This window comes from Diachasma alloeum, unplaced genomic scaffold (genome assembly GCF_001412515.2).
Source record: "Diachasma alloeum isolate Michigan unplaced genomic scaffold, Dall2.0 Dall_scaffold_00206, whole genome shotgun sequence".
In the NCBI taxonomy this organism is placed as follows: Eukaryota; Metazoa; Arthropoda; class Insecta; order Hymenoptera; family Braconidae; genus Diachasma; species Diachasma alloeum.
The window spans coordinates 555,912-570,940 of NW_021680371.1; the positions used below are offsets into that span (position 1 = coordinate 555,912).

Sequence of the window (15,029 nt, forward strand, 5' to 3'; positions counted from 1 at the left end):
GCACACTCTGTGTCAATCTACGATTCATTCACAGCTGATCAATCAACTGATTGCACAATATCATTGTTGTAGTTCCGACAAAAATATTTCCTGGTGTGTTCTCCAATTTTTTAAGTTTTTCCCTGTTCATGGATTATTGACGATGTCACAAGACAGACGCATCATCCAAAAGGAACCGAATTGATTGATAACGAGATAAAGGTAGGTAAACAATGAATGTCATCAGCATTAATCATCCAGTTTCGTCGGTATTACTCATTACTCATGGATCATTTTTAATATTTCTAAGTTAATCAATGGAGTAAGGAATAAGCGATCCGAATGGGATTCCAAGTAAATTCCGAATAACATACGTTGTGACTAATAATTTTCATTACATATTTCACGTTCATCGTAGAGTAGTCACATGAATTATATGCGTAATACATCACTTCGGCTTCTATGTGGTCGTTGATTCGTTTCTAGTCGTTATTATCAATGTTTATTTGTTCATGCCGCGAGGACGATGGACCCAGGTACAATCCTATGTCAATAATTGTAGTAGTATTTCAGTACCAACCTGTTGCCATTTACTTTCAAGGATGTTTATCCGAAACGCAAACATGCCATTTTTTTTCAATTTTTTAAAACTGATTCGCTGAGTTATCTCCGTGTTGATAAAAATTTCTCTAGCAACCCGAGTTGATTATTCATAAATAAAATAGATAATATGCACCGAATGTGGGCGTCAGCGTGTAGTTATATGGGGCTTAAGGTTTCAAATATCTGCCTTATCCGCCTGGATAGCCCGGGTTTTCTTTGGCCATTGGATTCAGTAGGAGAAGGTGGGGCAATATGGATATCTGGAGTACAATTGACACTCAAAAAATTTGTGAAAAATTTGTTTCTTTCAAAATTCAAATTTTGACAATTGCGTCATTGGGCAATGTGGACACATAATCTGGTTCATTTTTTTCCACTATCCCCTATAAAATTCAATCCATTTTGTTCCGTATTCCGTTTTAAAATTCAAGTTTTTTTAGTTTTTACCTTAAAAACTCACCTTGGACCACTATTTTTATCCGGTCTGGAATTTTTTCTCCAGAATTGTTCGTTAGAGTCTAATTCATTGTGCGTTCTTTAAAGCACAAAATTTTGGCATACATTACGGGGCAAAATGGGTTGGATTCAACATGTTTGCTACTTATTAGATGTCCCATCAAGCATTAAAAGTCGCTCGACGGGTTTTTTTCAGCGACCAAGGCCTTTCAAGTGTTTGAGTGGTCCCCCTTAAACGAAAATTCGGATATATATCTTTTTGAATGAATATTTTTTTTATTCAACACAAAATACATATTTTAAGCCATGATTGAATTCATCTGAAGCATGATATTCAAAGATATCCCCGGAATTCTGATTTTCAAAAAATACAAAATTTTCGCAAATTTTCAAATAAATCAAAATAACGATTATGGCTATCGCCTTCATCTTCAACCTCGGTCAAAAGGATATCTAAACGAATTTTTTTAAACGTCATTCAATCCCTTCAGAACATTTTTTTAGTTATCGTTGGACAACCGATTTTCTAAGAAATTCGAAAATTAACCAAGTGGGCAATTGCTCTTATATTGCATGTAATATAATTATTTTTGCTAATAAAAAATTTATTACACTGAATAAGATTTCTTTTTAACTGATTTCGTCAGATTCTCCACTTAGTTGAATGTTATCATCATCGTTATTCTTATTATCCCGTTCTTGTATACAACCGGTTATCTTTTTTACAGTTCTACTTCTTCCCTCAGCCCTTCGATAAAATGTAAATAGAAAAAATTGATTTATGTATACTTGAATGAATTTGAAACATCACATTTGAAGAAACCATCGGAAAGCTCATTTTCAAGGAAATTCATGAAAAATTCCAATTTTTCAACAAACATAAAAATCAAATCAACCAATATAGCTATTGTAATCATTTTTTAACTTCAGCTTAATGGCGTTAATACAAATATTTTCAGCCATGATTGAATTCATTTCAGGCATGATATTCAAAGATATCCCCGGAATTCCGATTTTTCAAAAATACAAAATTTTCAAATAACTCAAAATAACGATTCCCACTGCCGTCTTTATATTCGAACTCAGTCAAAAGAACATCCAAATAAATTTTTTAAACCATCATGCAATCAATCCAAAACATTTTTTTTAGTAATCGTGGGACAACCAATTTGCAAAAAAAATCGAAAATTTGAAAAACTAATCGATGAGTTAAATTTTAATTAATGGCAATTCATACATCTCAACAATACCTACATTTGAGAAAAAAGATTCAATTCCGTCGATTCATTAGCGAACAATTGAAGAAAAACCTTGTTGCACACATACACACACACGTCCGGAGGTCTAAAAATTGAATTTCCTCACTTTTGGATCATACTGGGTTGATATAACACAAAAAATCCCAACCTTCAATTTGAACGATTACAAAGTTTCCATTCGGAAGCAACAAAAGCAAAATTACAGAATTTTTCCCGGACATGAAAACATTTGATTGTCGGAAAATGGATCGACATCCTTAACAATGCCTCCATTGTAGCAGTATTATACTAATTCCTAATGATTGTTTTCTTATCACCTAACATCGAAGAAAATATAGGTAAAGAAGCAATTCTGAGAGTGGCAGAGTGGGTGAACAAAATCCGGAAGATGAAGCGCCGAGGAGGACCAATACAGCAGTGGGTTGATTCAATTGCAACCCCAACAAAATCAGTTGATGTACAAATCCACTGTGATAGCCATGACCTAACTCCACCACCAACCCCAGAACATTCCAAAGATGTGATGTACAACAGTAATCCAGCCATGACTATCTCCGCACCATCATCAGTACCTTGCTCATCAACGATAACACTGACAAGTAGTCTAAGGTATTGTTTCGCATGATTTACAATTGAAATATAAAATATAATAGAACAATATCAGTAGAAGTCATAACCGATTCAAGTGAAACTTGCATTTGAATTTCTGGTGGAGAATGACATTAGCCGAGGGATCGGTTTTCGGATTTTATTCTCCTGTTTTTTTTTTATCGTTATTTTACATCGCTTCGACCCGGTTAAGGTATACTGCGATGATTATCAAAAGACTTTAAATGGTTAGATCGCACCATTCTACCCGACCGGGATTTGAATTCGGAACCTTTCACATGTGAGGCAACGAAATTACCCACTGCGCCAAGCCACCGGGCCTTTATTCCCCTGTCAAAAATGTTGGGGAAAAAGTTTCCCATGCGCAGAAAATTTATCATTAAATTTAGTCAAACGACAAATTGATCGCGATGAGCCTAACGAAATGACTCATCCCAACCGATAAGAAAATTAACACACAAGTTCAATCCTTGACGATGGGAAGTGTGCATCACTTGGAACTTGTTGGACATTGATAATTAAGAAAAAGGAGCATACTGTTTCTCAGTGAGAATCGGATAAATCGTGTCTACAATTGATGCTTTAGAGAGGACTTTTATAGGGGATTTTCCAATAATTTGGAAAGAAGTCAATTGTTCTGCGTATATAAATTATTCGACATTGATAATTAAAAACAAACAGGGGTACGAGCCCATCGGACAGAAGGCATGTGCACATGACCGTTACTTTTTGCGTTATTAGTCTCTTTCTTTTTTTATTTCTACCAATTCCGTTGGTAGTAAGCTTTCAAATGGATCCGGAGCAATTCAATTGTTCTGCGATGATTGAAAATAGTACATTCTCTAATTGGGGACTGAAAACAGTCTAGTGGTGCCTACGTGACACAGTGCCACTCGGGCCGGAAGCAAGTACGCAGGTCTGGGAGAACTGTTTTTCATTGCGTAGTATAAACTTTTTTTTTCTCGACACTGTACGGAGCCTGTGTTTTTCTTCTCAAGAACTGTGCAAACGCGAGGAAAAATTTGCGTCACTCCAGACATTGTCTCGAATTTTCTCATCACGATGAAGAAAGGAATGCAGATGAAGAAGGAGAAAACTCTTTGAATTGAAGGAGATAATTACAGGCATACCCCAAGTTTCCAAGAATATTGACATTTCGTTTTCCCTTGATCATCATGACGTGACGTCATCATGACGTATCACATTGAAATTATTATGTCAATGAATCATTCGGCACGAATTTCAATAAATGAAGTCTTGAATGATATCGAAAAACGACTGAATATCAAAGACATAATTTCTTGCGCTGAGAAAATAGAATAAACGTTCGATCATTTCACGAGCGGTTTGGGATAAGAAATCGGACCTCTTTGCTATGAAGCAGTACGATACTGAATGAAAAATTAACTTTTTTTGCTTCCGAATGCAAATGGTTTAGAATACTATGAAATGTGAAGAAATGATGTTTTTAGGGTCAGGTCTGTATGTTATATCCGACAACTTGGGTTTTGGTGATTAATTTAATTAATAGAAATTTAACATAAAAAATCTGAAATTTTGACTCATTGTAGCTATTATTGAGCTCAACTTTGGCGCGCGGTTTCAGCCCGATCGGTCCAATAGTTCCTGTGATACAACAACTTGTTTAAATTTCGTTTTCCTCAATATCTCAAAAACTACTGCACCGATTTCCAATTTTTTTTTCGAAATACTCGTCTTGTTTGATCAAGAAATTCTCACTCGATTGTGCCTTGAACATGAACGCTTCTCAAAATTCGCATATGACTTGCTTCATTCAGCGGGATTCTCGTGCTGAACCATTCGCCCTCACGGGATATCTTTTCAGAAATTAGTTTTGTGACATCAGGTCGTTTCTTTCTCTTAGTGTAGACTCACTTAGTAGACACTGAATACCCCTGAAACAGCAGAACTGCTGTTGAAATTATGCGTAGGGAAGAGTGAGGTAATATGGACATTTGGGGTAAAACGGACACTCAAAAAATTAGCGAAACAAATTTTTTTTTCAAAATTCAAATTTTAGAAAATTGTTTCTTTAGGCAATCTGGACACAAAAAATTTTCAGTAATCGAATTTTAAAAAATTGCTTTTTGGAAAAGTTCACAATCGAAAAATTATTCAAGAGTGGGGTAAAATGGACACCCGAAAAAGTTGATCCTATTCAAAAGTCAAAAAAATTTCAACAGGCACTTTCCAACAGAACGGTGTGGGTATTTTTTTATAGACAGAAATTAGAGTTGGAAGAGATATTAACAAATAAACTTCAACTGCATTAAATTTTCCATTGAAGTTTGAAATATAGAGTAGCTTTAGATTTCCTGATTTACTATGGAAATAACTTTGAAATTATTTATTTTTTCAATGAACAAGTGCACGCCTTACACAATTGACCTTTTGTCCATTTCCGAAATTTGTAAGATGACTACTTTTCTACTCACAACCGAAATCACCATAAAACAATGGGGGGAGGGGCGGATAAATGAGCAAAGAAAAATTCGGTTTACCACCCCCACGACGAAAATCAAAAATGAGTTTTTTTTTCAATCTGAAAATCGCAGTCATGACTAGAGTTTCAGAAATTGAATAATATTGTTGAAACCTAAGAAATTGAGGAAGAAATCGAAGTGTCAATTTTACCCCGTTTTTGCTTTACCTTACAACTCCTACCACTCAGTCTTATGACAATGCATTTGTTTTTATAACTTTTAAATGAAGCCGGAACAGCAGATTTGATGGAGTTCAACTCAATATTCAAATCTGGTGTTGGCATTACCCCACCTGCCCCTATAACCTGGTCACAAATTTTTTTATAACTTCTAGCCCTGGTCCACACAACAGATTAATGAGAGACCCGAGTTTGCAATCCGACAGCAGCCACTGTAGTAGCGTCGAAAGTCTTCTAGAACTTCGCAGGGCCGATCCCGAAGCGATCCTCCTAGGCCTCGGGTTCGGCGGATGTCCCAAGGCCTCTCAGGATAATGGACCACTTTCGCGTATCCCAAAAAGATTCCTCCAGCCATCAAAATTGAAGGGCATCACCATCGATGATTTCGTCAGACAGCAGCAAGAAACTACTGAATCGATTGATTCAGCTTCATTGGGCTATCGTGGATTAACTGGTAATGTTTCTTCCCTTGTTCTCTCTTAAATACTAAGATATTCCTGTTTGAAAATTTTCCGATCATTTGGCACAAGCGAAATGGGGAACGATACACTACGACATGAAAGAAATATAATAACTTTGTCTGACATATCCTGTGAATAATGATTTGTAAGCTTTGTGATGATGTGAATTTTATAGGTAGCAACGACACGCTGAGCGTGCCGAAACGCGTATCACGTCGTAGATATTCCGGGCCTAGTGACTTAGTAAGTCCATGCAGCGATTCAAAAGTTTTACGTCTAACACTGTATGAATAAATACTGTGTTTCACAATTTTTTTCGGTTGCGTCTATCCTGAAACTGAACTGAACACTATTTTTAATCGTGGGCATTCGTTTCAGAAGACACTTCTATTATCGTTTTATTTTCTGTTTTGTGCATGTGAATTGTGCTCAATAATGGTTCTTTTATGTATAGTAATTAATATTGCCGTCTGAAGCGGGGCCTGTGTTTGTCTTAATGAAATTTTTGTCCATTTATTAGGATCACCATATGTGGCTCCATCAGAAATAGTTCAAAAGATTATGGAACGTCTACGCGAACATGAGAGTCATGAGCTCGATGCTTATACGGCATACAATTCTGAAACCTGTACTACATCTCCAGTACAGCAGAGTGGACTCTCAGTATTATCTCCGGATAATCGGCAGTTTCTAGACAGACAGCGATCTAAGAGCCCTGATATTTGCAACAAACGTATGATCATAGGTAAGCTTCGTCGAGTTGTTATGAGTGAATATGACGTTTGTAATTGGGGGTCTTTGGGTCGTTTCAATTGCTTACACAGGGGAAAAAATTCTAGAGTGAACAGGCCAAGTCTAGAGTGAATAGACCTTTTCATCCTGAGAGTCACTAGATTTTCTGATATTTTTTTCCCATTTCAATTCCTCTAAGAGTTCCGGACACTTTTACGGAATTTACATGTGGGAAAGTGGGGCAAAATGAAACAGCGAGGCAAAATGAAAAAGTCAAAAAAATGACTGTTTGACGCAATTCAAGCAAAAAAAATTTTTTTTATTAAATTTTTTTTAGGGGGGCGGGGGTAAACGGACATTTTAGACTTTTTAAAAATTATTCATAACTCAGAAACAAATTGATCAATTGAGCTCAGTTTAGGCTCGTCACAAAGGGAAAGAATTGTTCTTTGTATTAAAAAAAAATTATTAAATTTTATCAACATTCCAACCCCTCATTAACATTTAAAAAAAAGTCAAGTGTCCGTTTTACCCCAACCTCCCCTATTAATTTTTTTCATTCTTGAGAGTACTTTCCATTCAGTAGAACAGAAAATTATCAAGAAGTTTTGACGGCTGAAGATTTTGTCAATGGATTAATTGAAAAGCAAATGAAACAGCGAAATCCAAAGTTCAGAGCAAGGCCCAGCGGGAGACCCAAAGGGGGAAAAAGGAAAATATGATGCTGAATTTCAGCTAAATAATCCATTGACAAAATCTTCGCCCGTTAAAACTTCGCATCAATTTTTCATTCTACTGAATGGAAAATTAGTATTCTCATTAGTACTCCCAAGACCAAAAAAAAGTTGACAAAAAAAAATTTAATAAAAAACTTTTTTTTGCTTGAATTGCATCAAACAGTCGTTTTTTTTTTACTTTTTCATTTTGCCTCACTCTCCTCTATCAATCATAATTTTTGACGGCTCAAATCTGTATTATCTATCAGTTTGATGAACGGAATAAATCTTTCCCCTAGATTTCCAGAATGAAAAGGTCTATTGCTGGACAGTGAAGGGGAATTCGAGTTTCGTCGTAGGATCTCAAATAAAAGAATCACCTAAATAGGGATATGATGGCTTCCATACCTTCAAGAATGTTTTAATTACCAGAACAAAATTATTTGAAGCGAACATAACAAAACAAAGAATAATTAAATTAAGAAATAGTTGAATGCAGCTGAAACCCCTAATTTCTGGACGACTGAGCCGCATTTTTTTAATTTATTAAATGTCGATCAATAGAAAAAATTGTTGATCACATGATTACACACGAGTAATATTATTGAACGGTGAAGTAAAAAGTACAATTTTCATTTTATTTATGGAATATTCAATTCAAGCTGAAATCGTCCAGATACTAACTCCTGTCTAAAAATAGACCGGTTTATCCTAGTTTCCAGTAAAAATTTTTGAATTTCACAACTCTGTCGTATTGAATTCTAGGGAACAAAAAGTCCAGGAAATAAGTGAATTTTGTTTATTCATTTCAAGGAAATTTTCCCTAAAACAATTAGAGAGAAAATTCTAATTCCCATATATTTTCAATAAATCTAGTGCAATTGTACTGAAAATCAGGCATATTTTCTCTCAGTTTAAGGAAATCTTCGTTCTGCAATTCAGAACTTTTGGGTCCTTCAAAGAAGAACTTTGGGATTCTTGAATTAAGAACGTTCTCGTTCTTGAATTGAGGATACTTCTTGTTCTGAAAGAATCTACACTTGTTTATGATTTCATTGCTATTCAAAGTATCTCACCTGACACCTTGACTCAATTAATATTGCATTAATGTTCAATTATTCCAAAATTTAATTCAAGAACGTAGAAGTTTCAATGGTTCTTAATTTTGGAATTATTTTTGCTCTAAGTAGATTTAACAAACTAAAATTTAACAAACTGTTTCTTATTATCAATGTCATACCTTCTAGAATCTTTTTTTATGAGTGGTACTCATGAGATTAAAATTATACGGTAATTTTTTTTAAAACTATACTTAACTCAAAAATATTTTTGAATCAAGACACAAAGTACTTGCCTCAATAATAATATTCCCGATCTAACAATATTTATTCTCCGTGCATAATATTGATATTAATATTTTCACAGACGAGAAAGTCATTAACGAGACAATTTTTTATTCGCATTCTAGGAAAAAAATCATTCGCATTCAGTTGTGATGGTGATTTAATCGAGATAAATAATCCGCCAAGTCTCAACACTCAGAACTACCGTGATCATTTTATGAATCGGTCTCTTCTCGAATCCATTAACGTCGACTCGAGCAATGAACAGTGTCGAATCGTGCCGGAATCTTCAACAAACAACAATATATGTCCGTGGAATTCATCTTCATCAAACTCTGACCCTAGCAGTGATCCTGTAATAGAGCCCAATTGTCGATGTGGGTCACTCGACAATGAGAGTCTCATGGATGACAATAACATTCATGGTGACGATTCACCGGACATTGAAACGGCAATACCAAAATACCATGATAACGATAGAGATTGGACTACTTCTAATTTATCAAGTGATACCACTATCCCTTTTTCTATGGATAGTCCTAGAAGAGCAAGTGATAGTTCTTGTGCAGCACAATCAATTAATTCATACGATGAGGGGCGTAGATTCAGCGATGGGACCATGCGAGTGAATCCTGATAGATCTAAACGAAAAAATCAAAGCAGGAGGATTCTCCAACGCCAGGCAAGAATAAGAGAATCTGATGCCATCGAACTCCCGCTCCCAGACTCCCCCGATTCTCTATCCATCGATAAGTTAAATAATTTTGATGGTGTTGCTTCCGAGAAGGACCATGAAATTACAGATGTACAAACTAGTTCCATAGAAACTCAGAATCAGAGTGTAATGAGGCCAAGTACAAGGAAGACGTTTTGTGACCCCAAAAAACACCATTTGTGTTGTAAAAGTGATAATGAACAGATATGTATACACGAGGAGAACTGTGAGGAATGTTGTTACTACAAAAGTACAAGGAACTGTTGGCGAAAAATGCACAAAATCATGAAGAAGAATGAAAAATTGGAAAATATGGTTGCCAAGAGCAGACAAGAAATGGCGGAAATCCGAGAGATGTTGAGTAGTGTGTTGTCAGTAAGAATGGAGCCCGGTTTTTGATTTCTTACGACATCTACATAATATTAATGATAATCAAAAGAAAAATGAGGATACAATCTACATTCCTAGAGGATAATTTGAAGTGACTACTCATGGCAATATTTCTATATGAATATTCTACCTAGTGACTAGTGACATTCCATTCAGGAATAATTTTAGAGTCTCTTATTGGTTTAAACCAATATTTACTGATTACTTTTTCTAATGCTAAGAACCAATTGAGAAGATTGCAATTTTTATGCTTCGTTCGTAAATGATATTTACAGATATTTTACATGTAGACTCACAAAAAATGAAAATAATGAATTACAATCAAGCAGGTTTCTGCTGTCATGCCAATGGGACCTGGATTACGTTGTTATCGTAATTTTCTTGCAATTATTGCAATTAATTTTTCGTATTGAGCTATTTTTGCTCAAGCTGCGATCGCCACCTAACAGTGGCCAATATTTTTTATTCCGTGTAGCTTTATATCTATTCTGTAATATAGATTTTGTTATCAATTTATTGGTATTTCTACCAGAGATCTATTATACGTATTTTTAGGGGCATACATTCTCGAAATGTCTTGCAAATGTTTTTTTAAAACACGATGACTCAAAAACGTAGCGACCTATTTATCTTGCGACCAATTCTGTCTATTAACGATACCGGTCGTGCCTATCAGAATTAGTAATGATTTATGTATCAAATTTAAAAGTTCTAATAATATTTTTGCTCGAATATCATTCGAGTAAGTGTGTTCACAAGGCGTTTTTTGTGAAAAGATGTTGGAACTGGAGTAACTCAAGATCGAATAATGAGCAATTTATCAAAAATTATATATTGTATGATATATTGAATGATAGTACATATTTTGATGTAAGTACCAGCGCAGAGAGTACATATGCGTGTTTTCGCCAATTATTGGTATGGTTTTGGACCTTCAAAAATTTAATTTCGTTGCGGCTTCTTGTATGGCCGTCTTATGATTCAGAGACTAAAATTTTTTTTTCAAATTTTGTTGCGCCCACAACGTTAATTTTCTATATAAGAAAGGTCAGGAGATATTGGAGAAATAATTACGAGTTTGTTTAAATTGTCATAGTGCGACGTTTCGCTAAATTATTTTAGCTTCATCAGGCTGTTGACAGCGATCTACGTTAATTCTTGAGTTTTGCGAGCTTTTGACAAAATTTTGCGTTTCAGCACAGGTCAATTTTTTCGTGTTTTCGCAAAGTATTTCGGCCGGAAATTTCTCGTTCTTTCGAAATTTTCTTTTCCAATTTCATTTTTTCAAAATTTTCCCAATTTTTAATTTTTTCATTTCAAAATTCACTATTTATCAACCATTTATAGAACATAAATAATGAATGTGTGAGCTAATTGGCGCCATGCTCAATCGAAAGAACGGAAAATTTCCGTCGGAAATACATATTGAAAACCCGAAAAAATTGACCTCTACTGAGACGCAAAATTTTGTTAAAAACTCACACAATTAAAAAATTAACGTTGCAAGCGTAATAAAATTTGAAGAAAAAAAATAGAAAAAATTTGTTGAAGCCTTTTGAGTAATAAGAAACCCATATTAGAAGCCTCAACAGAATCTAAATTTTTGAACGTACAAAAACATACCAATAATTGGCGAAAACAGCCACATAGTTTTACTTTATTTCAGACCGAGTGGAAAAATTTGAACTTAGGTCAACTCACTAACTTCAATGTTTTTTAGGTCGATTTTTGACCTGAAATAAGAGAAAGTGAGAAACAATTAATTTATAAATTTAAAAATTATTCATACGCAAATGATAGAAAAAAAGGGATACAATTGTGTCCTTGAGAATGAAAATTGAAACAGTCCGGAATTCTGTGCTGGCACAGAGTGTAGTGTTGATTGCCTACAATTGTTGAAATTTTCATGACTTTTACATATTAGAAAATCCTTATTGGTAAAGATTTTTTCAGGTCCAAGTATTGAAATTTTTTTCAAAGTTCCACAACTGTAAACATTTTAAAGTGTAAGTGTATTTTGGTTGGTATTTGGCCTGGTCTTTTATCTTCGCTGCACTGGCAGAACAAATTAATTTTATCAAGAGAATTTTATTTGAGCCAACTATCATTGGGTTGTTAATTTTCAAATGAACATGATTTTTTTTTATTTACAAAGAAACATGATTTCATAGTGAATGCCAGTGATCGCTTCTTGAGATACATTTGATTGGGAGAAATCTAACTCCTCTAGAATTGAAGTTCCTTTTATTTGTCGCAATAATGATAGTATTTGATTTCTTTCAAGCCAAAATTTTGCTGTTTCCAGAAATTCGTTGGTTTACTCAAAAACCAAAATTATTCTCATGACTAAATACGTTGTTATCTCAATCAACACGATCATACGTTGTTCCAAGTAAATTATAATTGATATGAGCATTTCGTATGTCGAATCAGGATGAATATTGTTACGCGGAAAAAGCTTTGAGATTGTAGTAAGATGTCGTTGAGTTGAAAGAAGTTTATATTTCTTGACTAAAAAAGATCGCATTAGTTTACAATAACAGAATCACAGATTACGGCAATTCAACACAAACCTGGATATCATAAATTTCGTTTAGTGTGAGGTACGGAAAGCAAAATTTAAACATCGCCTTCATTCGAGGTAACAACATTCAATTCGTTCCTCAATGTAATCATCTCCTAGGTACGAATTTTTGATCAATTCAGGAAAGTAGAAAATTTCTCGACTGGAGATTATATTGGGTTAAAAAAATTGGATTTTTCCATTTTTGTGGTGAATACATGTGACTTGACGCCAAGGACTGTTTTTTTTATTCAAGTAAATGTATCTCAAGAAGAAACAATTGATATTCACCGTACGATCTTATTTATTTGAAATTGGTTCAAGTGTATAATACTTGTTCCAAGAAAGAAACATCTCGATAAAAATATTTTTTATATCAGTGTCGGCAGAGAAAAAGCGGCCGGATAACTACAAAGTAGTTGTATTTATCCAAGATGGTCGGTGTTCGGGCACCGGCCGAGACTTCGAGATTTCATTCTCAATAAACTAGATGAAAAAACGTTCAAATTTTTCAATTCGAATATTTTTATTCTTTTTCTTAATCGGATGTTAGGTCTGAAGAAGATACACGCTCACTTCACATAGTCACCCAATTTTTTGGGTATTTTTCTCATTTTTTGTTAATTTTTACTGAAGAAATGGAAAAGACTCTTACCTTAGCCCTCTGGGAAATGCCGTCTTGAATTATTGAATGCAAATTTCGTTGAAATATGAATGATGCATGTAGGGTATCCCCATCGTACTTGTTCTTCCATGTATTTTTGTTTTTCAGACTTTATTATTTAAAATAAATAAAGGCCATAAAGCATAAAGCCAATTATGAGTTTCATTTTTCATGCAATAAGCCAAATGTAAAGAAGGAACGTAAAGGAGGAGGAAATTCTGATGTTAGTTGGTGTGCAAAGAATGCACACCAATTTTCAGTAGTAATACCCTGAAACCTTGAAATATTAGTGTACTATCTGCAGGACAGTTTCCCTTCGAACTTTTTCATCCTGAGAATATTCATCCTACCATCCTGCACCTTCCAATTTCGCACCAGGACGCTCCATCTCAGACTCACATTATCCTCATCAAAATTATTTATTCAGGCATTTTATTCAATTACTTCATTATTTAATTATTGTTATCTCGATTGCTTTCCCATCTTCATAATGTAAAATATATCACAATTTTCATTGGATTTTATATCACACCGGAGTCCCTAAAAATTAATATTGTACAATTAAAAAAAGTAAAAAAAAACTGAACATTTTCAAAGAGCGTTTTTAATAAAGATTAAGAGATAAGTCCGATAGAGAGGAAATAGTAAATGGATAATTTATCATTGTAACTAACGATCTGACAGCCACTGACTAATATGAAAAATGACGACCTACCAGCCATTAGATGCTTCAAATTATTAATTTGCAATTTCCTCCCTATTGGGTTTATTTCCCAATATTATTTAAAAACGCTCTTTGAAAATGTTCAGTTTTTTCAACGTTTTTTTGATTGTTCAATCATAATTTTTGGAAGACTAGGGCTTTGTGAAACTGAATAGCAATTGGAGATCATTTCAGATTAGCAAAATGGAACAAACCAATCAAGATCACGTTCGAAAAATAATCCAGCTGGGCCTTAGTATAAGAATTTATTGAACTTGTGTTCAATGAATTCTTTTCGTAGGGGAGAGTGCAGCAAAATGAAACAGTCGAAAAACGACTGTTTGACAATTCAGACAAATTTTTTTTTAATCAACTTTTTTTCATTATTGGGAGGACTGATGAGAATAATGATTTTTCGTTCAATAGAATGGAGAATTATTGAGATGTTTTGACGGGAGAATAGTTTGTCAATGAATTAATTAATAGGATGGCCCAGGGGGAGACCCAGAGGGGGAAAACGGAAAAAGCGATGCTGAATTTCAATCGAATGGAAAAAGAAAAATGCAATCGCTGTAATCTAATAACTTGAATTATAGATGAAATATTTCATGTTACTTGAAAAGAGAACTGTGGATAAAATTAGTGAAAATTATTAATATTGTCGTCTCAAAATAAGAAATATATGCAAAACCTTCGAGAGTTTCGAATGAGGAGAAAACATAGACTCAGCGATAACGAGGGCTTAGTTTGGATGCTGGAGAGTCAAGGGACAAGTTGACTAGTGGACGTTGAGATCGAGATCTAACAGGCGAGTGGGATTCATCTGTGGAGGTAGTCGATACACTCTATACTGGTTTCGAATATCAGTGATTTTTTCACACCGCATGTTCATTTCTACCGAATAGAAAATAATTACTCTCATCAGTATTCCCAATAATGAAAAAAGTTGAAAAAATATTTTTTTTTTGCTTGAATTGCCCCAAACAGGGTGAATCGTCCAGTGTTCGAACGAATAAGGTCACAGTTATTTTTGACGGAGATTGAAAAATATAACCAAGTCGAAAATTGATTTAAAAATAATTATGACTCCCCTGCACATCCCCATAGATAATAGAAAAAAATATTATGGATATTAATTGATGATACAATTAAT

At 34.4% G+C, this 15,029-nt stretch overlaps 1 protein-coding gene across 3 annotated transcripts; it reads left to right on the plus strand.

Annotated features, from left to right (window-relative positions):
- Window positions 1–27: 27 nt before the first annotated feature.
- Window positions 28–11,178, plus strand: LOC107036171. 3 transcript variants are annotated; one of them, XM_015253932.1, is made up of 5 exons: window positions 28–201; window positions 2,627–2,906; window positions 5,745–6,043; window positions 6,571–6,795; window positions 8,967–11,178. In XM_015253932.1, the coding sequence occupies exons 2-5, from the start codon at window positions 2,686–2,688 to the stop codon at window positions 9,953–9,955; spliced, it is 1,734 nt and encodes a 577-aa protein (XP_015109418.1). In that variant the 5' UTR covers window positions 28–201; window positions 2,627–2,685; the 3' UTR covers window positions 9,956–11,178. The 3 variants fall into 3 exon arrangements, with proteins under 3 accessions (XP_015109418.1, XP_015109417.1, XP_015109416.1); XM_015253931.1 differs by lacking the exon at window positions 28–201 and adding an exon at window positions 455–515; XM_015253930.1 differs by lacking the exon at window positions 28–201 and having other exon boundaries at window positions 2,518–2,906.
- The last annotated feature ends 3,851 nt before the right edge of the window (window positions 11,179–15,029 follow it).